General features: G+C 40.0%; 1 protein-coding gene across 1 annotated transcript in view; it reads right to left on the minus strand.

Moving 5' to 3' along the window:
- ehbp1 (EH domain binding protein 1) overlaps positions 1 to 25,348 on the minus strand; it is a 191,815-nt gene that overhangs the window by 12,017 nt on the left and 154,450 nt on the right. Inside the window, exons 13-14 of the mRNA XM_048600883.1 lie at positions 20,678 to 20,777; positions 17,186 to 17,259 (exon numbers count right to left, since the gene is read on the minus strand). Of these exons, the coding sequence (XP_048456840.1) occupies positions 17,186 to 17,259; positions 20,678 to 20,777 (174 nt within the window). The remainder of the gene's footprint in view (positions 1 to 17,185; positions 17,260 to 20,677; positions 20,778 to 25,348) is intronic.

Below are 25,348 nucleotides of genomic sequence, written 5' to 3' on the forward strand. Positions count from 1 at the left end.
GCTCTACACCTTGTTATCTCAGATTTTCCAGCATCTGCAGTTCCTACTATCCAAGATATAAGTTAAAGAGGTTAGGGTTGCCAACTTCAATAAAATCTGTTCCTAGTGGTTTCATCATGTAACTGTCCCCCATCCCCCCCCTGCACTGGTCAGCCAACACCACCTTCCTTGTGATGCACTGCCTGGAAAGGAAAAAAAGACTCATTCCCCAACTGTCTGATGCTCAATTGTCAGCCAAAAATAGTTTTGTTCATCCCATCAACATTTTAATATCTGGTAAAGTGAAATGTTCAAGCAGCACATGACAAAGATAACATCTTGTTTTAATGCTGCTGACATTTTTCTCCAGGGTTGTACACAGCAGTGACCTGGAGATTGATCTTCAGTTCTGGGAGGTTTGGTAACATTGGGAGTGACTAGCATTCAAGGAGGATGTAGGGAAAGATGAGTGGGAAAGCACCCACGCTAACTAGAATTCAAGGATAACAATCTAGCTCAAAGAATTAAACTATTTGTAAATTATGACTTCTTGGATCAGGTATGCAATTTGATGCATATGGCTTCTAATAATGAATACAAAAGCAGAAAGTTGCAGCCATAAGTGTCCTGACAGTTTTGGAGATAACTATAGTGTGTAACATGGAATAATGCCACACATAAAAGAGAATACAGACTAAAGCTTCAGATTTAGTTGTAATGTTCTGAATGGAGGAACTGGCTGCTAATGTTGAGGGCTGGATTTTCAGTCATAGGGGCCTACAGTACAATAAAACATCCAGTCCATTGAGTCTGCACCAGTGTGAAACAATGGTCTCACTTTCCAGCACTTGGCCCATAGCCTTACACCTTCAATGTTGTGATCTGACTGCAACCCAAACCTATTTTCCTGGGTTGGGATACAGTGTGGAAGGTTCCCTTTCAGCTGATGCCTGCTCCAGAGGCAGAATCTGCCACTAACAAAGAGGAGAATTCTGGCAGTGGATCAGGTAAACTTACTGTAGCACCTGAAGCTGAGCAGTTAAATAGGGCAGAATGGAGCTTCAGCCCTCACTGAGACAATATGGAAGAGAAAGGAAGCTTATGCCTTTCACAACATTTGGATGACCTAAGCACTTTACAGCTTTTTATGATAATTCATTACAATACAGCCACTTTCAGTACAGCAAGCTCCCACAAACAAGATGATAATAACTGCAGGAAGTAACAAGGTTAAGCTTCAGTTATACAGGGAACTGGTGAGACTGCTTCTGGAATACTGTGTGCAGTTTTGGTCACTATTTAAGGAAGGAGGTAAATGCACTGGAAGCAGTTCAGAGAAGGTTTGCTGGACTAATGACTGGAATGAGAGGGCTGTCTAATGAGGAAAGATGGGACAGGCTAAGCTTGTATCTACTGGAGTTTGGAACAGTTTGAGGCAACTTGATTGAAACATACAAGATTTGAGGGTCCTTGACAGGGTGGATGTGGAAAAGATGTTTCCTCTTACAGGAGAATCTAGAACTAGGAGTCACAGTTCAATAATCAGGATTGCCCATTTAAAACAGAGCTCTCTCAGAGGGTTGAGCGTCTTTGGAACATTCTTTCTAAAAAGGTGCTGGAAGCAGAGTCACACAGCATAGAAACAGGCCCTTTGGTCCATCTCGTTCATGCCGACCTGGCATCCCAATCTGACCGAGTCCCATATGCGAGCATTTGGCCCATAACCTTCTACACCCCTTCTATTCATATACCTATTCAGATACTTTTTAAATGTTATAATTGTACCCATCTCCATCACTTCCTCTGGCAGCTCATTCGATACACAGACCATCCTCTGCATGAAAATGTTCCCCCCTCAGGTCCCTTTTTAAATCTTTCCCCTCTCACCTTAAACCTGTGGCCTCTAGTTTTGGACCCTAGGAAAAAAAAGACCTTGGCTATTCACCCTCTCTAATTTAATAATATCCTTCTTATAACAGGGCGACCAAAACTGTACACAGTTCCACTTTGGCCAGATCTGGCCTTATTGTATTAAAATTGGCCTTTTCCCCAAATCTGACCCTTTATTTCTGGTCCATCTTTGTCCTTTTCCATAACTATATATCTTACTGAATTATGGTCACTATCACCAAAATGCTCCCACCACTTGTTTGGCTTTGTTCCCTAAAATTAGGTTGAGCACCATTCCTTCCTTTGTAAAACTTTCTATATACTGGCTTAAAATCTCTCCTGGATACGTTTTAAGAGTCTCACGCCTCGAAGCCTTTCACACTTTGTCCATCCCAGATTATATTGGGGATGCTTAAATCCTCTCCTACTATTGTCTGATTATTTTTACACTTCTCTGAGATTTGCTCACGTCTATCCTCCTGTGTCTGCTTGATAGTTTGGGGCTCTAAGGTACAATCCCAACAATGTGATTGTCCCCTTTTTGTTTGAGGTTTTACCCAAATGGCTCATTTAAGTAACCTTCTAAAAGGATGCCCCTCCTACTTCATTAATTGATTCATTGCCTTGATTGTGACACTATCTTCTCTTTTGCACACAGCAACATTTCCCGTCTCCCTGGAATACTGAACTACCAGTTCTGCCCTCACTCAAACATGTCTCTGAAAGCAATAATATCACACCCCCACATGTTAATCAACACCTTGATTCATCTGCCTTCCTCGTAAGACTCCTTGCATTAAAATAAATGCAATCCAGCCTCGTCACGCTCTTTTGTACCTAAACCATATAAAAGCTCTGCCATCCAGACTGACTTGATTTTTCTTCTATACTTGTCTGTGTACCACCACCATATTGTACCTCCTCCCCGTATCCCACAGCATCCCTCTGCCAAATTAGTTTAAACCCCAACCAACAGCACTAACAAACACCACAGACCTCAAATGAACCTTAACCTTCGCTCATCTTTTCCCCGCAATATTGCTGCCATAGTAGAAATAGCACTCGGTATTGGTATGCGAATTAACTGAACTACTTAGATTAACCTGCAGGATATTTAGTGCTAATGGAAAATATACTGATGGATTTACACTTAGCAATGTATGTTTTATTAAAATTAACTTTAAGCACATTAGAGAAGTGGATAGGTTGAGAGATTATCACATCTCACAGAGTATTGAATATAAAGACCTGATGACAATTAATTACTCTCATCATATGTTGCAGGAAACAAATTAGTAATAAGAACATAAGAACTAGGACCAGACGAGGCAATTCTGCCCCTTGAGCCTGCTCTGCCGTATACTACAATCATAGCTGATCTCATCTCAGCCTCAGCTCCACTTTCCTGCCTGCCTCCCATAACCCTTCAATCCATTACTGATTAAAAATCCAAATAAAAAGTAAAATGCAAGAAAAATATGAAGTAGAAAGCAAAAAGTACTTCTTTCCTGGCACTTTAGTTCTTTATTAATTAGTCTCGTACTTTTGTCTATAATGCAACTGTCCAAACCTTCTGTGCGGCAGTCCAGGTCTAGCAAATGGGGTGTTTCAAAAGCACAAACCTTTCATGTTGCTTTTCTTCCCAGTTTCTTGACATTCCTCACTATAAGGCTCTGTGCACTGCGTTGCTTGCAAGTTTGTCTCCAGCAAGCCACTAAACTGAGCTAAATTTCAGCTTTTTGAATATTTCTAATTTAATTTGGACAAATGCAGAACTTGAATATTTGCTTTTTACAGGCATCAATATATTCTGCATTTCTGACAGGATCAATAAGTAAATATTTGCTGTGAATAAGACAACAATGTTGAAGCAATTTGACTTGCTTTATTGAACACATTTCATGAACCAACTTTTATATGTGACTATTATGTTAGAAATTAAGATCTTTGTGTTAACTTAGTGGAAATATTTTGATGTGATTATCTCAGTGCATTCAAATTGTAGGGGTATAATACACTGAAAGCAGACACACTTTCCATGTACTCCACCCGATCTCATAAATGTAACACAAAAGTACGAAAGAACAAATGAAAAGTACAGCACAGGAACAGACCCTTCAGCCCTCCAAGCCTGTGATGATCATCATGCTCTAACTAAACTAAAAAACAAACCTTCTGCTCTTATTCGGTCCGTATCCCTCTATTCCCTCCCTATTCATGTAACCATCCAGATGCCTCTTAAATGTCACCAATGTGCCTGCTTTCCGCCACCTCCTCTGGCAATGCATTTCCAGGCTCCTACTACCCTCTGTGAAAAACTTCCTTCACACATCTTTAAACTTTTCCCCCTCTCACCTTGAACCTGTGCCCCCTTGTAATTGAAACTTCATCCCTGGGAAAAACCCTCTGACTATCTACCCTATCTATGCCTCCCATAATTTTGTAGACCTCTATCAGGTCTCCTCTCAGCCGCCTTCTTTCCAGTGAAAACAATCCTAGTCTTTTTAACTTCTCCTCATAGCCAATGCCCTCAAGACTGTGCAACATCCTGGTGAACCTTCTCTGCACTCTCTCCAAAGCTTCCACGTCCTTCTGGTAATGTGGTGACCAAAACTGCACACAACACTCTAAATGAGGCCTAACAAGGGTTTTATATAGCTACAACATGGGTTTGCCAACTCTCGTACTCTATGTCCCGGCCGATGAGGCAAACATGCCACATGCCTTCTTAAATCACCTTGGCCACTTGTGTTGCACATTTCCTAAAACTCCTGATTACATAACACATACAGTGTAGCCTGCTGGAGATTCTCAGTATTAGGTCAACAAGCTAGTATTGTTTCACTGACATGTGTGCTGAGTTTGACTCCAATGGTTGAAAATGATTTAATGCTGGTTCAGTTCTGGAGCTTACCTTGTAAACTGGGAAGGATTTCAATCCGTCCCCAGCACTGAGAGAGTTACCTGCTGCCACCACTGCCTACGTCAGTTTCACCAGCTGTCATCTGGCTGGGAGACATGACATAACAGGTCTCCAGTTGGCATCATGCAACTTAAATTTGGAATTTCCCCCATGTGTACAAGGAATAGAAGAATAATAATTAGACAGGCTTGTAGTCAGGTAAATAGTTAATATCACTCCTAGCTTGCAACAATACTCTTAATTTCAACTCAATGCTTTGCTTGAATGCCAATAATGTTTTCTTTAAATATATTTCCTTTTCCCTCTATTGAAATAACTTTTGCTTGGGCACCGTTCCACAAACTGGTTTTGAATACCATCGTACCCATGCCCCTAACCTGTAACCCTTGCTAATCAGGAAGACAATCAAGTGAGAAAACAGTGAAAAATGGAACAAAGTCATCTCATCCCCATCCCAAACTCACTATCCTTAACCCCCATCACCAACCTAAACCTCACCCTATGCCACCGCAAGCTGACTGCTCATCACCTTGTCTGTGCCCGGTGCACAGAGATACTAGTGTGGGAGTACCACTTGGCAAGCTGCCATACCCTCTGACTTTCTGCCAATATCTTCATCACTGCCAGCAGGAAATTGGCAGTGGGCCTTGTGGCAGCAGTGGTAATCTCCTCTCGTCAATACATGGAGGAAGAGAGCCTAGTAGTGGCCAAAATAGCCATAGTTCAGTACAGCACTCAGTCAGAAGGTTGTGGATTCAATTCCCACTCCAGAAACTTGAATACATCATTCAAACTGATGCTTCAGTGCAGTACTGAGGGAGAGGTGGTCTATCAGAGGTACTCTGTTTCATATGAGACACTGAACCAAGCCCCCGTCTGTTCTTTCATGCAGATGTAAAATATCTGATGACACTATTTTGAAGAGTAATGGACGTCACTTTGGTGCCTTGACCAATATTTGTTAAATGCATTATATATGAATTAGGAGCAGTGCAGTCCCTCAAGTCTGCTCCACCATTCAATAAGCTGATGGCTGATCTGACCACAACCTCAAATCCACATTCCTGCCTCCCATCAATAGCCTTTCACTCACTTAATAAACAAGAATCTATCTATCTCTGTCTTATAAACTTTCAGGGGTGTGTTGCCGAACAGAGGGACCTAGGGATGCTGGTGCATAGTTCTTTGAAAATGGAGTTGCAGGTAGACAGTAGGGGTGAAGGTGGTGTTTGGCACACTGCCTTCATTGGTCAGAGCATTGAGTATAGGAGGCAGTAAGGACTGCAGATGCTGGAAGCCAGAGTCAATAGATATGAAGCTGGAAAAGCACAGCAGGTCAGACACATCTGAGGAGCAGGAAAGTCAACGTTTCAGGCCGAAACCCTTCGTCAGAACTGGGGAGGGGGAGCGGAACCCAGAAATAATTAGAGGGCGTGGGATGGGGCTGGGGAGGGGTAGGTGAATGCAGGTAGGAGTTTATTGTGGTTGGTCAGTGGGAAAGGTGGAGCAGATAGGTGAGTAGGAAGATGGACAGGTTAGGTCAGGTCAGGGAGGCGAGGAAGAGGGGGATTAGTTGGGCCTGTGCGATTCCCCAGCCCCCAACATCTCATCTTCACCATGGACGTACAGTCCCTTTACACCTGTATCCCACACACAGAGGGTCTAAAGGTCCTCCGCTTCTTCGTCTCCCACCCAGGTCCCCTCCACTGACACTCTCATTCGATTGGCAGAACTGGTCCTCACCCTTAACAAATTTTTCCTTTCATTCCTCCCACTTCCTACAAACCAAAGGGGTGGCTATGGGCACCTGCTTGGGCCCGAACTATGCCTGCCTCTTTGTAGGATTCGTGGAACAGCCCCTCTTCCACAACTACACCAGCACCATCCCTCACCTCTTTCTCTGCTACGTTGATGACAGCATTGGTGCTGCCTTGTGTTCCCACAAGGAGCTTGAGCAGTTCAACGACTTCGCCAACACCTTCCATCCTGCTCTCCAATTCACCTGGACCATTTCTCACACCTCCCTCCCCTTCCTGGACCTCTCCGTCTCCATTTCCAGTAACCGACTCCTAACTGACATCCATTTCAAACCCAATGACTCCCACAATTACCTGGACTACATCTCCTCTCACACACCGTCCAGTAAAATTCCATTCTCACAATTCCTCCACCGCATGTGCTCCCAGGGTGAGACATTCTACTCTAGGACATCCCAGATATCTTCCTACTTTAGGGACCGGAATTGCCTCTCCTCCATAATTGAGGATGCCCTCAACTGCATCTCCTCCATTTCCCACAATTCTGCCTCCAACAACAACAAGGATAGAGTCCCCTTAGCCCTCACATACGACCCCGCCAACCTCTGAATACAATGCATCATCCTCTGACAATTCCGCCATCTATAAATCGGACCCCATCACCAGAAAGATATTTCCCTCCCCAGCCCTGTCTGCTTTCCGCAGGGACCGTTCACTCCGCGACTCCCTCATCAGCTCCATGCTCCCCTCCAATCCCTCCACCACACCTGGTACCTTTCCCTGCAACCTCAGTAGGTGCTACACCTGCCCCCACACACCTCCCCCTCACCTCTGCCCAAGGCCCGAAACAATCCTTCCAAATCTGGCAGAGATTCACCTGCACATCATCCAACCTGATCTAGTGTATCCATTGCTCCTGATGTGGTTTCCTCTATACTGGGGAGACCAAACGCAGACTCGGGGACTGGTTCGCAGAGTATCTGCGCTCTGTACGCACCAACCAATCCGAACTTCCGGTTGCCATCCGTTTTATTTCCCTCTCCCACTCCCCTGGCGACATGTCCATCCCTGGCCTCCTACACTGTCAGAGTGAGGCCAAACGTAAACTGGACAAAATCTGATATTTCACATTGCGAGATTACAGCCCAATGGCCTCAATATTGACTTCACCAGCTTCAAAATCCCTCCATCCCCAGCCTTATCCTATGTCCAGCCCTCTCTCTCCTCCTCGCCTCCCTGACCTGACCTAACCTAACCTGTCCATCTTTCTACTCTCCTATCTGCTCCTTCCCACTGACCAACCACAATAACCTCCTACCTGCATCCACCTACCCTTCCCCCAGCCCCATCCCACTCCCTCTATTTATTTCTGGGTTCCCTTCCCCCTCCCCTGTTCTGACAAAGGGCTTCAGCCTGAAATGTTGACTTTCCTGTTCCTCAGATGCTGTCTGACCTGCTGTGCTTTTCCAGCTTCACATTTGTTGACAGTGAGTATAGGAGTTGGGACATCATTTTGTGGTTGTACAGGACATTGGTGAGGCCACTTTTGGAATACTGCATACAATTCAGGTCACCCATTCATAGGAAGGATATTGTTAACACTTGAGAGGGTGCAGAAAAGTTTTACAGGGATGTTGCTGGGACTGCAGGGTTTGAATTAAGGAGAGGCTGGGACTTTTTTTCATGGGAGCATCGGAGGACTAACGAGGAAACGGAGTACACATTAAATGGCAGAGCTCTAGGAATCACAGTGAATCAGAGGAACCTCGCTGTGCGTGTCCACAGATCCTTGAAAGTAGCAGGACAAGTAGATAATGTGGTTAAGAAGGAATATGGGATACATGCCTTTTTGATACATAACTTATCCTGAACGTCGATAGCTTGCTGAAACTAAGGAAAAGATCAACCACCACAATACATTGCAGTGATTTTCTGCAATAGTTAATCTATCATTATGACTGTTGCACTAATCAGTTGCAGCATTGTGACATTTTTCTGTCTTGGCATCCGTACATATTGTAAAACACACACTGAGTATAACGTACAGTTATTATTTTCAGTTTGAGTGACCCCTCATGAAAGGGAGCAAAGGCTATCTAGCTCATTATTCTTGGAAATTGCAGATAAATGGAGATATAGGAATGAATATTCTTCTAAGGCTGTCCTTAAGTCTCATTTATGGAAACAGAGTCTTACAGAACAGAAATGGCACCTTCGTTCCATCGTGTCTGAGCCAGTCATCAAGCTCCTATTACTCTAATTGCATTTTCCAGCACTTAGCCTGTAGCCTTGTATCCCATGGCATTTGAAGTGTCCATCTAAATAATTCTTAAATATTGTGAGGGTTTCTGTCTCTCCTATCCTTTCAGGCAGTGAGTTCTAGATATCCGCCACCTTCTGGACTAAAACATTTTCCCCAAATCCCCTCTAAAAATGAAAATGCTACAGGAATGAACACTTATGTTGTCTTTCCCTATCATACAATTTTGGAACTGAAATGATTATTTCTTCTTCCTTCTGATTTTTAGCCTTCCCACGTATCCTGAATACAGTGATTTAAGCAGGGGGTCAGTCCCATAAGCTCTTTGTTTTTCTGATACTTGAGACAAATCATTGCTTGTATGCTAGTTTTGATAGTAAACATGAAGGAGTTATTTTGTAAAGGGGTGGGGGAGAAGCTCATAGTCAGACTAACCCAGTTCTCAACTGTCATGCACACTTCCAAAAAAAATAGCAACAGAAACCCGAGGGGACTGCTGCCTGGTTAGCCAATGAATGCTGAGCCCAATTATATCGACTTCACTGTTACCCAGATTGAGGTCAGCAAACACAGCCCAGATCAGAATCAAACTGGAGATCCTTCTGGCCCATGTGATGCACTGTCAAAACACACACTTCATTTGCACAGAATGGAAGAACATGTACGATAGGAGCAGGGGTGGTATAAGTGGCTGTTTGAGACTGCACCGATATTCAGATGATTATAGCTGATGCTCTATCCTATTTCCCTATTGCTTTACTGTCCAAACATGTATTGACCTCTACCTTGTTTTTTCAATTGTTCCATAGGACGTGGACTCCACATGCAAGGCCCTGTATTTATTGCCCTGGAGAAGGTGGGACTGAGTTGCCTTCTCGACCTGCTGCAATCTGTCTAGTGTAGGTACAGGGCTGAATATACTTAATGCATGAATATCCACAGTCTTCAGGGTACAAAATCCCAAATGTTTATAATCCTTTGAGTGAAGAAATGTGTTCTTATCTCAGTGGTAAACGATCAACTCCTTATCCAAGAAAATGAGCCTTAGCTCTCAACTCATCAGGTGTGGCAATGGAGGAGCATCTCAGCATTTACCCTGTTAAACCCTCTCAGAATTTGGATAATTTCACTAATCAATGCTTATTCTGCTGCTAAATTCTCAAGAAAATGGTTTATTTCATACTCTCTCCTCACATGACAATCCTGTTTCCCCAGGAAGCAATCTGGTGAATCTTCACAACACTCACTCTAAGATAAGCAGGTTCTTCCTTGGTTAAGGAGACTGATATTTTACACTCCAGATATCATCTCTCTAAAGCCTTTTACAATTTCAACAGGACCTCCTTACTCTTTATTGTTAAGGGGTTAGAGTAATGTACAATTAGTCTTTGCTTGCGTTACCTACATGCTCACTGTGATTCATGTAGTACTCCCAAATCCCTCTCTGTGCACCACCTCCTCTTTCATGTTTTTTTAAAAAAAAATCTGTTCTACTGATCAATGTCGATATCTTAATTCTTCCCCACACTATACTCCACTTGCCACACTCTTGCCCATTTGCTTAACCTGCTTAATTTATTTGCCAACCTCCCTGTATCCTCCTCATAGTCTTTTCACTTTTATTCATTCATAGGATGTGTACATCACTGCCAATGACAGCATTTATTCCCCACTCTGAACTGTCCTTGATAAGGTAATGGTGTACCATCTTCTTGAACTGTTGCAGTCAATGCAAGTATGTCACAAAACTTATTTTTCCACCTAGACTTTGGACACTAGTAAACTTGAATACACTACATTCACACTCACAGGACTCGATTATTTACAACCTACAAACCCCAAAACGTTCCATTTATTCTTAACTCTGTTTTTTGTCCCTTCTTCCCAAATGCATGCTAATCACAGAATGGCAGAATTGTAATCAGCAAGGGAAGCTGCTATTTGGCCCATCATTTGCAGTGACTTTCCTAATGAACATCTCACTCCAGGCCACTCTCCTGCTTTCTGCTGTAACCTTACACATTCTTCCTGTTCAAATAATTGTCTAATTCCCTTCTAAATGTCTCGAAGGACCTGTCTCCACCACACTCACAGGCTGTGCATTCCAGATCCTCACCATTCACAAATGCAATGCTGATGTCAAGCTAAAGGGCCAATATTTTTCTGTTTACTCGGTCCCTCCTTTCTTGAAAGTGTGATTACATTTTTTGACCTTCTATTCATGAGTTTGGGAGGTAAGGATACATGGGAGGCTGGTCTTTATTCTCTGCCAAATGTTTATTTACAAAGGCACACATTAATATGGGCATCTCCAACCCTAACCAGAGTTCCATCCCGTTTCTAGATACATTTCAAAAACAACCTGCTCAGACATACCTCAGTGGCAGGAAGGATTTGAACCTAGAACTACTGGCCCAGAGGAAGGGACATTACAACTGAGCCACAAGAACCTTGCCAGTTCCTATATATTGGAGCACAAGTGAGTTGTCAATTAATAACCAACACACAAAATCAATTAACACCCAACTCACATACAAACTAATAACAGGGTTCAGGGGGAGGGGTGCAGTCCTTGTAGCATAGTGTCCCTACCCCTGAGCTAGGGGTCCTGGGGTAAAGTCCCACTTGCTCCAGAGGTGCGTAATAACATCCCTGTACAAGCTGATTAATAATATCTATACAAACTAACAATAGGGATCAAGGGAAGATCTCCAGTGTCCCATCTCTGTGCCAGAAGACCCAGGCTCAAGTCCAACCTGCTACAGGGGTTTGCTATAACTTGTCCAAACAGGTTGATCGCTAAAACCAAAAAGGAACCATTCTAGAATCTACGGAAGTTTGGAAAATCATAACCAATGCATCCACTATCTCTGCGGTGACCTCTTTTAAAATTCTAGGATGTGAGCCACCAAGTCTAGGGAAATTAACAGCTTATAGACACAGTGATTTCTCCAGTACTTTCTTGACAAAACTGTAAGTCCGTGTGGATGGAGGTGACTTAGCCAAACTTGATTATTTAAGTCACTGCAAATTAAGTTGCGCTTGAAGAGAACAGGAAAAAAGGACAGTATTAAACCTACTCATATTTTAATAGCACCTCAGAAAAAGTTAGGAGAAAAAAAATCCTTCATAATGGGGGAAGGGAATGAGCTAACTAATTTACAGGCAAACATGTAAATTGTCACCCACTGGGAATGTTTGATGCCTCTCCACTTGCTACATCTGTGCTACACTAGAATCATAGAATCCCCAAAGAAACAGGGAGTATGTGCAAACTCCACACAGACAGTCGCCCGAGGGTAGTATCAAACCCGGATCCCTGGTGCTGTGAGAATGCTAACCACTGAGCTACCGTGCTGCCCATAACTAGGTTGCCCATAATCAAAGGTGTGTGGTTACTATGCTCCAATGTACTTGTCATCATCATCACCATCTGCTCGGGGAGTCTCGTGTTGATCATGCAGTCGACGTGCTCAGCCTATCATGGCTGATCAAGGGTGGTCACTGCCTCAGTGCTGGGAACATTGGCCTGGTTGAGGATGCTGGTGTAGCTGTACTGTGTCTTCACAGCAGATTCGCAGGATCCTCTGCAGGCAGCATTTGGTGGTACTGCTCCAGTGCCTTGAGGTGTTACTTGTACAACTATACTAACAAGCGTGACACTGAAGAGTTTTTGTTTAACCAGCCTGATCCACTTGTATGCCAACTTCTCTGTAAGTCTACCCAGTACTGAATCACAGCTTTTGATCCTGAAATCACCTATTATTTGATTAAGTTCAAGGACATTTTTAAGTTTAGACATAACTTTTGACTATCTTAATAGTTAAATGAAAAATAAAACAGTGTTGATTCACATAGGGAATGGACAAAACACTTAACAATGTTCTATAATACACCTTGAATAATACTATAATAAAAATTCCAATTTTCAATGTGAACACATTGAAGATGCAACACAATTTTTATAAGAAATTCATGTCATGATCTTATTACTTTACAGTGGCCTCTCCTTTGAAAGCCTGTTACAATCATAGACAATTGAATAAATTTACCTGCTAGAAATTGGATATCTCATATTGGGGACAGCTTTAGGCTTGATTGCAATGATCTCTTATTATAGGAAAACCAGCCAACATCCACTATTTAAACTGTCAGATGGGAGAATCAGGCTAGTTACCAAAGTTGCCACCAGAAACATGCCACTAGGCAAGTCAATGCCTTCAGTACTCAAGGGGACAATGGTTAAGAGACAGAATGCCAAAAGAACATGAAGAATGTAATTCAGCTGTTGTTGTGTGACAGGAATGAGCACACATGCAAAAAAAACCCAGCTGATCCATCATGCCCGGCCCACACACTGATGGCTAGGCCATTGTGACTAAACACATCCTCGATCTCCATCATGCCCCCCTCGCCACCCACCCCTGCAGAAAGTAACTGTACCTTATTGAAGTTGTCTTTAATCTGGAAAGAGTAATATGCATTAACCTTATATTTTGCTACTTGGGCAATTGGATAGGAACAGCCAGTGTAATCCATGCAATTTTGTTGTTCTATAATGTGAACTGAAGGCTCACCATTATACACTAGAGAAAAAATAATATTTACCAAAAATTACTTCCCTGGTGGCATACTTCCCAGGAATTTAAAAACATTAACTAAAATTTAAAAAGAGAAAGCTTAACGTAAATAAGCAGATACAAACTCGATACAATTCCTAAATATAATTCCCTCAAAGTAAAAAGGAAATTAATTTATACAATGTATTTATCCAATATGATAATTTTTCATTGTTTAATTAAAACCAGCACCATTGTTAAACATTGTTAATAATATCACAGAATAAAAGTTGATGGTTGGTTTTACTACTTTATAATAACTAAAAGTATAAACATCTGGATGCTGTACTTTAGAAATTGTTGTTTCAATGAATTAGGCTGTAAATTTCTGAAAATTAACATTTTGTTGTGAATGATGCACTGGGGATTGCAATCTGGTCTTATCTTCAGCCCCAGTCAACTAGCGTTCCAGAAAGTGTGTGCAGCATCATCAGAGCGTCCATTTGATAGGATTCTACTGCTGGACCTAATCAATCTCTGGAACACTGTGGCTGCACCATGCAACAAAGCTAAAATAGATTTACAAATGGGGTTTTAGGGGGATAAGCTCCTTCACAGGATTACATATTGATTTTAAATATAAAAAAGCTTATCATATAAACCGTAACTACAAAAATAGTGAACCTATGCATAAATCCTTTCAGAAGAGCTTGCACTTCAAACTACAAACTGAGAGTGAATAAAGCAGTGCAAAATCCAGAGTAAGATCCATTTCGTGGGTTAACAATAAAAAACAGAATGTTTTAGAGACTATCCTTAGGCCATGTATAAACAAAACGTGAGCAGGTACTCAAGACCAATGATGGGTATTTATTGATGTCCAAAACTGCAAAAACATATAAGTGACACTGCTCTGATATAATTATGTAGATGTTATTACCTTTTCAACAAAGACAGTTTTCAAACATCCTCCATATATCATGCTCATTTTTTGTGTTAAAATGTTATCACTAGAATGCTTTAGATCAGAATACTGTATTTAATTTTTATTTCAATCATGACATATAACATTCTGATCTGATACTAAACACACAATTAAATGAAAGCTGCCAGCAAAAACTAATTGGCATTTTAAAAAAACATATAAGCTTTCATATAGGGACTTTACACAAATACATTACTTTATAATGTGGATTCCCTTAATTTACATGGAGCATTTTAATTAGAAATCCAGTGACTTTATGCGACTTCACTGACCACATCATGGTCAGTCCTGCCTCTAAGACAAAGTAGGGAGAAATCAAGATTTAAACGTTGAAAGATATTTGTAATAACCTGGCTGTAAGTAGGTGGAGCAGGACAGATCTGAACCGTCTTATAAACAACTATTTTGTGCCATATAGAAAGGAAAGGAAAATATGTCTTGGGTGAGTATATTTTTTAAACAAACTTATGAATTTAACCAGATTATAAAATGAGAAATACAGGAAACAAAGCTTAGATGAGTAAATCTCTTAGAAACAGGTTCAATCTTTCATATATTTTGTGAAATTTAGCTAGCTCCAGTTAAACAATTTTTATAATTACAAAAAGGCACGAACTTGAATGCCAACAACATATCGCACTTTCTTTCAGAACTAATGTGATACAAATGGAAATTTCAGTCTCAAGCCTTCACGGTAGGACGAGACCATATTCCAAATTAAATGCATCCCATGCGGTAATGCCAATTGCAATTGAATCCAATGCAATGAAAGTGTTTGGGTATCACATTTAACCTTATTCTATCTACACCTTCCAATGTTTGATAGCCCTATTGATCTCATCACAGCACACAAACTGAATGGCAATGTATATTTCAGCATAAGCTGTCCAAATTTCCAACACTCTATCTTGATCGCTATAGCACATGTAGAATACTGACCTTTTAGAGATTACTAAGCATCCACATAACTGAGAAATGGTCAAGTAGAAACTGTCCACACATAACTAACACAATGGTAAGTGATTTCACAAAAAAATGCTCACATCCTACTGACATCAATAGGTCAAAAAGAGTTTGACAAAACTACCTTCCCATGCTATCAATAAGTCCCGCACAGTTTACTGAACTGTCTACTCTACTCTGTCATCAACAGACTAAAAAATCAGCATACCTGTCTGGAAAACACTGATATGAATGGGACCACTGACCGCAAAACTCTTTTTCACTGTCATGTCATCAGCGGTTACAGCACTATCGGCAGAACTGGAGAACCCCTGGGACTGCAACTGGGAAAACTGATAATTTCATTTTTGTTACCATGAACGCTATTTATATCTTTCTGTGTAAACATTATCCAAGACGATACATTCATGATTCTCAAAGCAGCAGAACACCAAAGATTTATTTTGATATTCAGCAATGAAAAGAACAATTTACTTTGGTTCTATTTTTTGAACAATTTATTTAACAAGGAGTTGGATTCTTTTGGATAAAATAAAAGTCTAGCAAAATCAGTAATTCAGATTAATAATTTCCTAAATACATGCTATAGAATATAATTGTCATTTTGATTATGCAGCTTGAGGCAGGACGATTTGAATTGTTATCCCTTAGGAGGTAATAAATTGTGTGCCAATGCATGCACCATCAGTTTTTCTAGGCTAAATCCAGTCAGAGATTTGGATCATGTTGTTTATAGCTCCCTGATGTTAATCTCCAAATTTCAGTCCAGAAATACAAGAAATGATGTGGGAGTTTTTACTCTTATCTATGATTACAGAGAATAACTCCTGGTTGTTTATTCCGGATGCTTTGAGCTGAATCCGCTGTAAATTCACAACAAATGCAAATTTGTAACAACATTAGAGCTTTACTTGTACATTTTTGTTCCCCTACAAATGACATCACAGGGGAAAAGATGCATTGGACAAATCGAAAGTAATTAATTCTCACTTCTTTATCATTGTATATTTTTATACCATTTCTCCAACACTGTTCTTTGAACAGATTAACAACTGGGACAACCAGTGATTTGTACTTGCAATAAACACTTCAACAAGTTGGACAATGACCAATTGATTATGCATGTGATTCATCTGGAGGGCAGGGGAGGGACTAACTTGCACCAGTTTCTGATCATGCTGTTCTGAGAAAATGCACATTCTGCGATATATGGCTCCCTACACCCTGAAAACACATGAAAAATTGTTTCTTTTGGTTGTTCTTCATGAATCACTCTTGGTAACAGCACATTAGCTAGCAAAATGGACAATGAAGTACTGAAATGAACCAATTCCAGCCTAAATATATGCCAGTGGCAGAACCTGGGAAATAAATTAGAATTGATTTATAACGGCTCAGACATCTTATCAGGTGAAGAACGACATAATTGTACTCAGTCAAAGCCTAACAAGGTCAATACAGAACGGTAAAATTAATTGGCATTGATTGCAATTGTTTTACTTTGCAGGCAAAGTCGCAGTCAATACCAGGTGGCATTTTAACTTGGAAGAAAGAACTTGCAAGATTTCTTTCAGCCCTGGCGTAACTACAAGTCCAGAAGGAAAAGTAACAGTGTCCATGTGAACATCTAGAACATGACAATTATTCAGAGAGCTTGGTATTATGATTTTTAACAAAATTTATTTGAGAGTTTTAATTTTTAAATAAAGTGCACACACATTCTTTTCAAGTCAGATACTGTGTTTGCCATGAAGAGCATTTAGACTAGAAAAATTTAGGAGCTGTTGACTTTTCCAAAATTCTGAAATTATTGAGGATTTGAAAACGAACATTTAAATAATTTTGAAAATCTGATAAATAACCACTCACCTTCTATTGCAAGCATAGCTCGTAATTCTCGATTTAGCAGCTCAAAACGTCTCTCAAGATCGTGTTCTTTTTCCCTAGGCAAGTCAAAAAAGTTCATCAATACGGTAATTAACAAATCATTACTGACTAAAAGCAACCTTTAAGATTCATTGATTACTGAGACTGACTATTGTCTTTTCTGAAACCTTTAATCTACTCCAAATAATTGATACACAAACCTTCAGTGACAGTATGTCAGTTTATGCATTTAAAAAGTGTGCTGTATTTCATACAGTATGTCATTTGCATTGATGTAAATTCAATTCAACTACTAAGAGAAAGAACAGAATGAAATCTTACTAGGTAGACTTTGGATTTTTCTTACCTTTAGGTGGGATCTGATCACTTGTTAGTTGTGAAATATGTTGGTAAAAAAAATCCATACATTTAGATTCACAGGTTGAAACTAGGAGAATAAAGTTAATTTGGTAGGAAGGATTAGGCAGTGCCAAGTCAGTGTTTTAAAAACCTGAAACTTCAGGAGACATGAATGACTGGGATAGTCCTGGGAAAAATGAGATCAAGTGGGAGGAAATGCATGAGTCTTGATCAGGAAAGGTTACAGGACTGACGGCTCTCAGGTTTGAAATAATGGAACAGGAAAGTTGAAAGGCACATTTTAACTTTGTTCAGCACGAAGACGACAACTTCAATGTGAAAACAGGATTCAATCCTTAGATAAAGATGATTGAGCTAAGAGTTCTTATGGGGATTTTGTTACGCTTACTACTTGTATTATGGAAATACATTTTTTGGAGGAATCTTCAGGGATTAAGGAGATTTGGGAGGGATACAGTAAAAGAATAGATGATGAATAAAAGAGGTGACAAGTATAAAAGAGGAACAAGAGTAAGTGTGTCTGGGAATCGTGAGTGAATGGAACAAAGGGTGGAGGACAGCTTGGCAGTTAATGCTATTTAAAGAGAAACCTGGTCATTATGAATGCAACTTTGGTGGAAGCTTATACGTTGGTATCTTGTTAAAATAGTTAGAGATGTCTAAACCAGGGCTGAAGTGTTTAAGTGCAGATTTCCAAATATGCATGACACAAGCAACAAAATTACTAACAGAATTTCTGATGCTCAGTATCAGTGGCAATATCACATTAAATAGAACTTCAAAGATGACCACCATAAGAAATTGGACCAGGATAGACCATATGGCTGCTCGAGTCTTCTCTGCCATGCAATACAATCTTAGTTGATCTTCTGCCTCAACTCTACTTTCCCCACCTGCTCGCCATGTTCTTTGGTTATGAGTAAAGGATAATTTGAAAAGAACAAATTTCACAATTTTAGAAAGAACCAACAGACTTGCAGTCACTGAGATAAGTTTATGTAATTATGATACTTATCTTAGTAAAGCAGAAATCGAATTGAAATCCTAATTAGGCTAAAAATGGAATTGAATTTAATAGATTGATTAATTTATGGACTATTGCTGGAAAAAAAATCAGTAAAAGCTATATTGTTTAAAGAACCCCCCAAATGACTTAGGAGTATCGTGCTTATGACTCAAGTCTCATATGATGTGACTGAACTGTGATGTCCTCCATCTCTTGGTTTAATACTCATACCTTCCAACTACCACTACCTCATCTGGTGTCAATTTTGGTTCAGTCAATTCCAAGCCAAACATTCTTAATTTTGCAGATTACCTGCTTTCTTACAAGAATTCTTGTGAATCTTTGGGACTCATTGCCAGGGTGCAGTAGAGGCAGAATGAATCAACAGATTCAAGAAAGAAATAGGTATGTTTCAGATGAAAAGTGGGATAAAGAGCTATGGGGAGCAGGCAGAAAAGTGGAGTTGAGACCAGGATAAGATCAGCCATGATCATGTTAAATGGCAGAGCAGGCTTGAAGGCTTGATTGCCCACACACGCTCCTAATTCCTAAATTGTTCCAAGGTAGATACAGCCATCCCTATAAAGGTGTGCTGCTTGTGTTGCTGTGATAGTGTCCCTATTTTCAGACTAGGGGGCCTGGGTTCAAGTTCCACCTTCTCAAGAGGTGTCATAACACGCTGAACAGGTTGACGAAAAATATCTACAGCCTTTCCACATATGACTTTTTTTCAGGAGGAAAGCATCAACATTTCAGCGTAATGAAATTGGAGGTGCCAAGACTACCACTTGGTGTGACCTTACACCACCTACCACACCAGCAATGACTTTGCTTGAGTAACATTTTTCTACATTTTAAGTCACATTTTGATCTTTTCTCTTATTTCTTTACCACATTTGGACACTTCAGCCATCTCCATTCCTTATGTCCTACTGATGTAACTGCCCAACCCCAGGGTGACAGACATCTTGTTAATGAAATCTTCTAAGATAACAAGGTACAGAGCTGGATGAACACAGCAGGCCAAGCAGCATCAGAGGAGCAGGAAAGCTGACATTTTGGGCCTAGACCCTTCTTCAGAAAGGCTGCTTGGCCTGCTGTGTTCATCCAGCTCTGCACCTTGTTATCTCAGATTCTCCAGTGTCTGCAGTTCCTACTATCAATGAAATCTACCTCCTTTCTATCCCCTGTTCTTAGACCAAGGGGACCTTATCCTTGGGGATTTCAACCCACATCTTAGTCACTTTCCCACACTTGGGTGTCATCTTGAGCACTCTTCCCATCAATGTCTCCACATCAATTTGGAACTATATTATTCAGGGCCTTGGTTACCAACGTCCTCCTTAATCTTTTCAAAATTCTTCTTCTCCTTCTTATCCTGATGCTTCTGCCACGCCCCTACCATATTAACATCCTTCTCACTTGGCAACAAAATTATCCATTGAATCCTTCACAATCATTATCTCAATTCAAATTCTTTCATTGATATAAAAAATCTTATTCCTTCTTTATTGCCATTAGATCCATTTCCCATGTTCACCATCTCCATTAGTCAAATAGCAATTCTGTAAACTTAAACACACTTTATAAGTATTGACTCTGGCAGTTGTGTCAAATCTGACTTAGCCATGTCAAAAGCTAGTCTGACCTTCTCCACACATCAGCATTTGGGAACATGTCAACAAACCACCAGCCCTATCACCCACACCCACACCTCCATCCAGCTCTTGGACATCAATTACAAAGACTTCATTCATGTCTTTGTGTCCTAAAGCAGATCAACTATTCTGCTGCTTTTACCTACCTACTCCTTGACTTTTCTGTTCAAATCTACTGCCCTCCTGCCTGCCTCCGTTTACTGTTCGCCTCCACTCCAGACTTTATCAGCTACCTCTTAATCATGAAGATACCACCTGCCTCCTCAAAGCATACCTGACTAAACTTGCAGCCTCAGCTTTGTACCGCCACTATCTACAAGCACATTTCCTACATCTTTCAAAACTTCAATTGCCGCTCTTTATCTCTAAAGCCTTGAATCCCACTGTTACACCCATAAGACGCTTCCCCAAATTCCTCAAATGGATTAGCTTAGTTTCCTTTGCACTTACAGAAGTGAAAGTTGATTCTGTCGCCGTATGAGGGCATTCTTCTTATTAACCAACACAAACCACTCCTGCATCATAGCTTCTTCCTTCTCTTTATTGTTTCCTGAAAAATGGAGGAATAGAATTATACAAAAGCCTAAAAAAAAATCACAGCCATCCCAACAATCAGCCAGTTGGGAATGAAACATAATCAAAGAAGATATTACAACAATCCAGAATTATGAGTGTGCAGTAGTTTTGATTTTCAGGACATTGTTGTAAAGCTTATAGGCAGTATTAGTTGGATGATCCTCACTATCACTTTCACTCACTTTATTGTCATCCCTTGTTGTGAACCATACCATGCTGATCTCGAAGCACTTCTAGTTAGCACAGTAGCAAGTTCTAGCTGGTGGATATTTCCATTGCTGGCAAGGTATTTTCATTGCTTAAAGAAGTTTGCACTTCTGCCTATTGAATCTGTTTACCTTTTGCTCCAGATGTTCAGTACAGCAGTCTAACCCAGACATACACCTGGTAACTAATCATTATTTCTATTTACAAATGTAAATTCCAAAATTATAACACAGTGGCAGATACTTCCACTTTTTTGGTCCTTTCTTCCACCCTCACTGATACATGTCCCTCTTCCCCTTCCCTCCTCAAGGTTTAGCTCCTTGTTGGATGTGATTTTATTGCTATTGCCTTATCCAAGTAGCAATTATTCATATGGAGCTATGGCAGTTGATGCTGATGGATTATTGGACACAGTGATATGTAACATGGCAAAGCATAATCTGGTTCTCACCAGATACCTGTACACTGACTTCAAAGAGGAGTTGTTCGGAAATTATCCTGTTTACAAACTAGAGGCACTGAGGAATAAGTATAGCTGCATTAATAGGAGAAACTAATCAAAATTCTGTATTTGATAATGTTTCCCTCGAAAATGTTTTTGATACAGCAATACAGCAGAAGGGTTCCCAAAACTACGTTAAAGCAAAATACTGCAGATGCAACAAATCTGAAATAAAAAATACAGGAAAGATTCAACAAGTCTAACGGCATCTGTCATGCGAGAAACAGAGTTAACAATTCAGGTTATTAACATTTCATCAGAAGCTATCCCATGTAGCTTTTACCATTGCATCAGATAGAGGATTAAGTAAATTAGAAAGAGGGTCAGAAATCACACGATGCCAGGTTATGCTCCAACAGGTTTATTTGAAAACACAAGCTTTCAGAGCCTCACTCCTCCTTCAGATGAAGAAGGACTGAGGCTCCAAAAGCTGTGTTTTCAAATTAATCTGTTGGACCATAACCTGGCATCATGTGATTTCTGATCTGGCCTACCCAAGTCCAACAAATAGAGAGAGGAGAACATGACAATAGGTATCCGGCAAAATAAATGAAGCTAATTCACCAAAAAGTGATAAATTCTCGACATTCAGAACAGCATTCCACCATGAATACAGGACATCCCCAATGGAAGATTATACAAAGACTTGAAAATGCAGAAATATAATGGGCAAAAATAAATTACTTAAACAGTTAATCTGGACTCTAGGTAGTTGGACACACAGCAGGGAAAGTCTAAAAACCATGAGAGATAAGGCAATTAATACTATTCTTTGATTGCTTTTAATCTTTGCCTGTACAAGATGCTGCTGCACATCTGGAAGCTATAAAGGCAATAAGACACAGAAGCAAAAGTAGGCCATTCAGCCCATCGAATCTTCCCTGCTATTCAATGAGATTATGGTTGATCTGATAACCCCTCAACTCCAATTTTCTACATTTTCCCCAACCTTTGCTTCTCTTACTTATTAAAAACCATCTCAGCTTTGATCACATTAATGACCCAGTCTCAGCAATTTCTGTCATAAAGAATTCCACAGATTCACAACTCTCTGAGAAAAGAAATTCCTTCTCATCTCTGTTTTAAATGTGCAATCCTTCATTCTGAGATTATCTGAAGGAAGGAGCAGTCAATGTTTCTGGTATAACCCTTCTTCAAGAATCTTCTTCAAGATGCTCTCTGGCTTGCTGTGTTCTTCCAGCCTCCTGTTGGTCTACCTTGGATTCCAGCATTTGCAGTCTTTTTGTCTCTAATTTTGAGATTATGCCCTCTTGTTTTAGACTCTCCCACAAGGGAAAACACCCTCCCCACATCTACCCTGTTAAATTGTCTAAGAATCTTAAATGCTTCAATCAGGTCGCCTCTCATTTTTCTAAATTCCAAAGAGTAGATGACCAATCTACTCAATTTGTCTCATAAGGCAGTTTCTCCATACCTGTTTATCAGCTTGGTGTATCTCCTCCAGTCTTTCCTTAGATAAGGGGTTCAAAATTATTCACAGTATTCCAGCTATGGTCTGACCAGTGCCTTGTATAGTTTTAGCAAACCCTCCCTACTTTTATACTTCATTCCATTTGCCTTCCCTACTACCCACTGAAACTGGATGCTAGCTTTTTGTGATTCATGAACAAGAACTCCCAAATCCCTCTGTTCTGTAGCTTTCTGCAACCTTTCTCTATTAAATAATATATTCTTTCTGCCAAATAACATAATCTCACATTTCTCGCAATGTATTCCATCAGCCAAATTTTTGCCCATGCACTTAACTGGTCTACATCCCTCTGCAGACTCTGTGACATCCTCACCACTTGCCTACCCATCTATTTTTGTGTCATCTGCAAACTTGGCAATAGTACATTCATCACCCTCAACCAAGCCATTAATATCTATTGTAATTGTAGCGCCACCATTAACCACTGTGGCACAATACTAGTTACTGCTTGCCAGACTGAAAATGCCCCCTTATTCCAACTCTGTCTTCTAGACGATCCTCTATCCATACTAATTACTAACTCCAACACAGTGGACTCTTATTTAATAGCCTAATAATAAAATATTTATTTAATAGTGTGACACCTCATCAAATACCTTCTGAAAATCTAAATGTATTATATCTATTGTTGTCCCTTTATGTATCCTGCCTTTTACATCCTGAAAGGATTCTAGTAAATTTGTCAGGCATGAATTCCCCTTCATGAAGCAATGCTGACTCTGCTTGATCATATTATGCATTTCTAAATGTTCTGATATTACCTTTGAAATCTCTTCAGATGCATTTCTTAGATAACAATTTCTTACAACTAAAGGATTAAACAAATTTGCTCCTAGTCCATGACATAACAATTAATTTTTCCAGCCCCACAACAAATAGCCAATGGATGCTGACCGTTCATCAGAATAGGATGATGCTACCAACTGCAGCATCACTCAATGACTTGCATTGCTAACAGTGAGGTTACTTCTTACTCATTCACCTCTTATCTAACTGAAGAATAGCAGCCTTTTAGAATAGAACACTTTTCCATATGAAATACTTTTTTTTAATTGTTGAAGTTTAGATAAGGTGCAAGAGAAAGTTTTTCGCACCTCAAAGCTGGGAATATTTAACTGCAGCATTGACACAACGCAGCTTTGCTCATAACTGAGCTGACACTGGAAAGCAGTTTCAGACTCCCAGGAAGAGGGAGATCTTACTCTTCTTTGTTTGAAATCAGTTCCACTTACACTACAGCTCCAGCTTTCTCATCAGTGAGCACTAGAAACCACAAAGCACCAATCTGAAATTTGTTGTATAAATGCATCTTGATGCTTCCAATTTGTGTTAAAAGAACAGTAATTTGTGTTATTGGACTCTGCTTGTTAGGCACTGCCTAAAGACATTTCATTTGGGGCCCAGCATAGAGAAAATGTTTCCACCCAATCGGTTTTTTTGCTGAATTCAAATCATGGTCTCAGTGGTGAAAAGTCAATTTTCTAAACAACTGCACCAGTTAGTTACCCTTTCAGGGTTTAAAAAAAACTGAAAGGTCAGAATTTTAAAAAGTGACAAAATAGACTATTAAAATGAGATGTAAAGGCAAATCCACTGGCATCAATTTTAAATTTGCTATTTTAAAAATTGAATCAAGTTCTGTAACAACAATACAGTTCCCCCACTCCTGTCTCCACCCACACAACCGTTCATAAAGGCCAATCATAAGAGGTCATTTTTGAATTCAGAACTTGAAATGTACTTACAACTACCTTTCTTATTTTACATTACTCTCTCTTCATTATAGTCACAGCTATTGAACACAGGAGCTCCAACAATCTGTAACACTGCTATGAAAAGGCAACTATGTCTCTCTCCTATATAAAAACAGTTTATGCTAAGAAAGCTGTGTAGCAAAGAGACATTAGAAAATAATCAATTTTAAATTGATTTAATTTTCAAAAGCTGAAAAATGTTTTCACCTGACAGAATTCAGTACCATTAGCTAATGAATACTTTCACTGGGGCATCCTACTCCAAATAACATTGATGTATTATCTGAATATTATTAAAGAAATGCAGATAATTTACTTTTGCAGTAAACCATTGAAGTAATGATATCAATATCTGTCAATAAAGCAGCTCATTGCAAACTACACATACAGAAGGAAATAAATTAGATTCAACATTAACACTAATCCTGCCAGCTGTGTTTTGTTGACAGATTCACAGTTAGCAACAGTTAATTTGTTAATCATACCCTTTCACTTAAAGTCAATCTTAACAATCAAATATTTCAAATACAGTCTTCAAAGCAAAGTTGGTTATAAATGTTGGATGTTAAATAATCCACTTATTTCAAGAA

This window comes from Rhincodon typus, chromosome 9, assembly GCF_021869965.1.
Source record: "Rhincodon typus isolate 14 chromosome 9, sRhiTyp1.1, whole genome shotgun sequence".
Lineage (NCBI taxonomy): Eukaryota > Metazoa > Chordata > Chondrichthyes > Orectolobiformes > Rhincodontidae > Rhincodon > Rhincodon typus.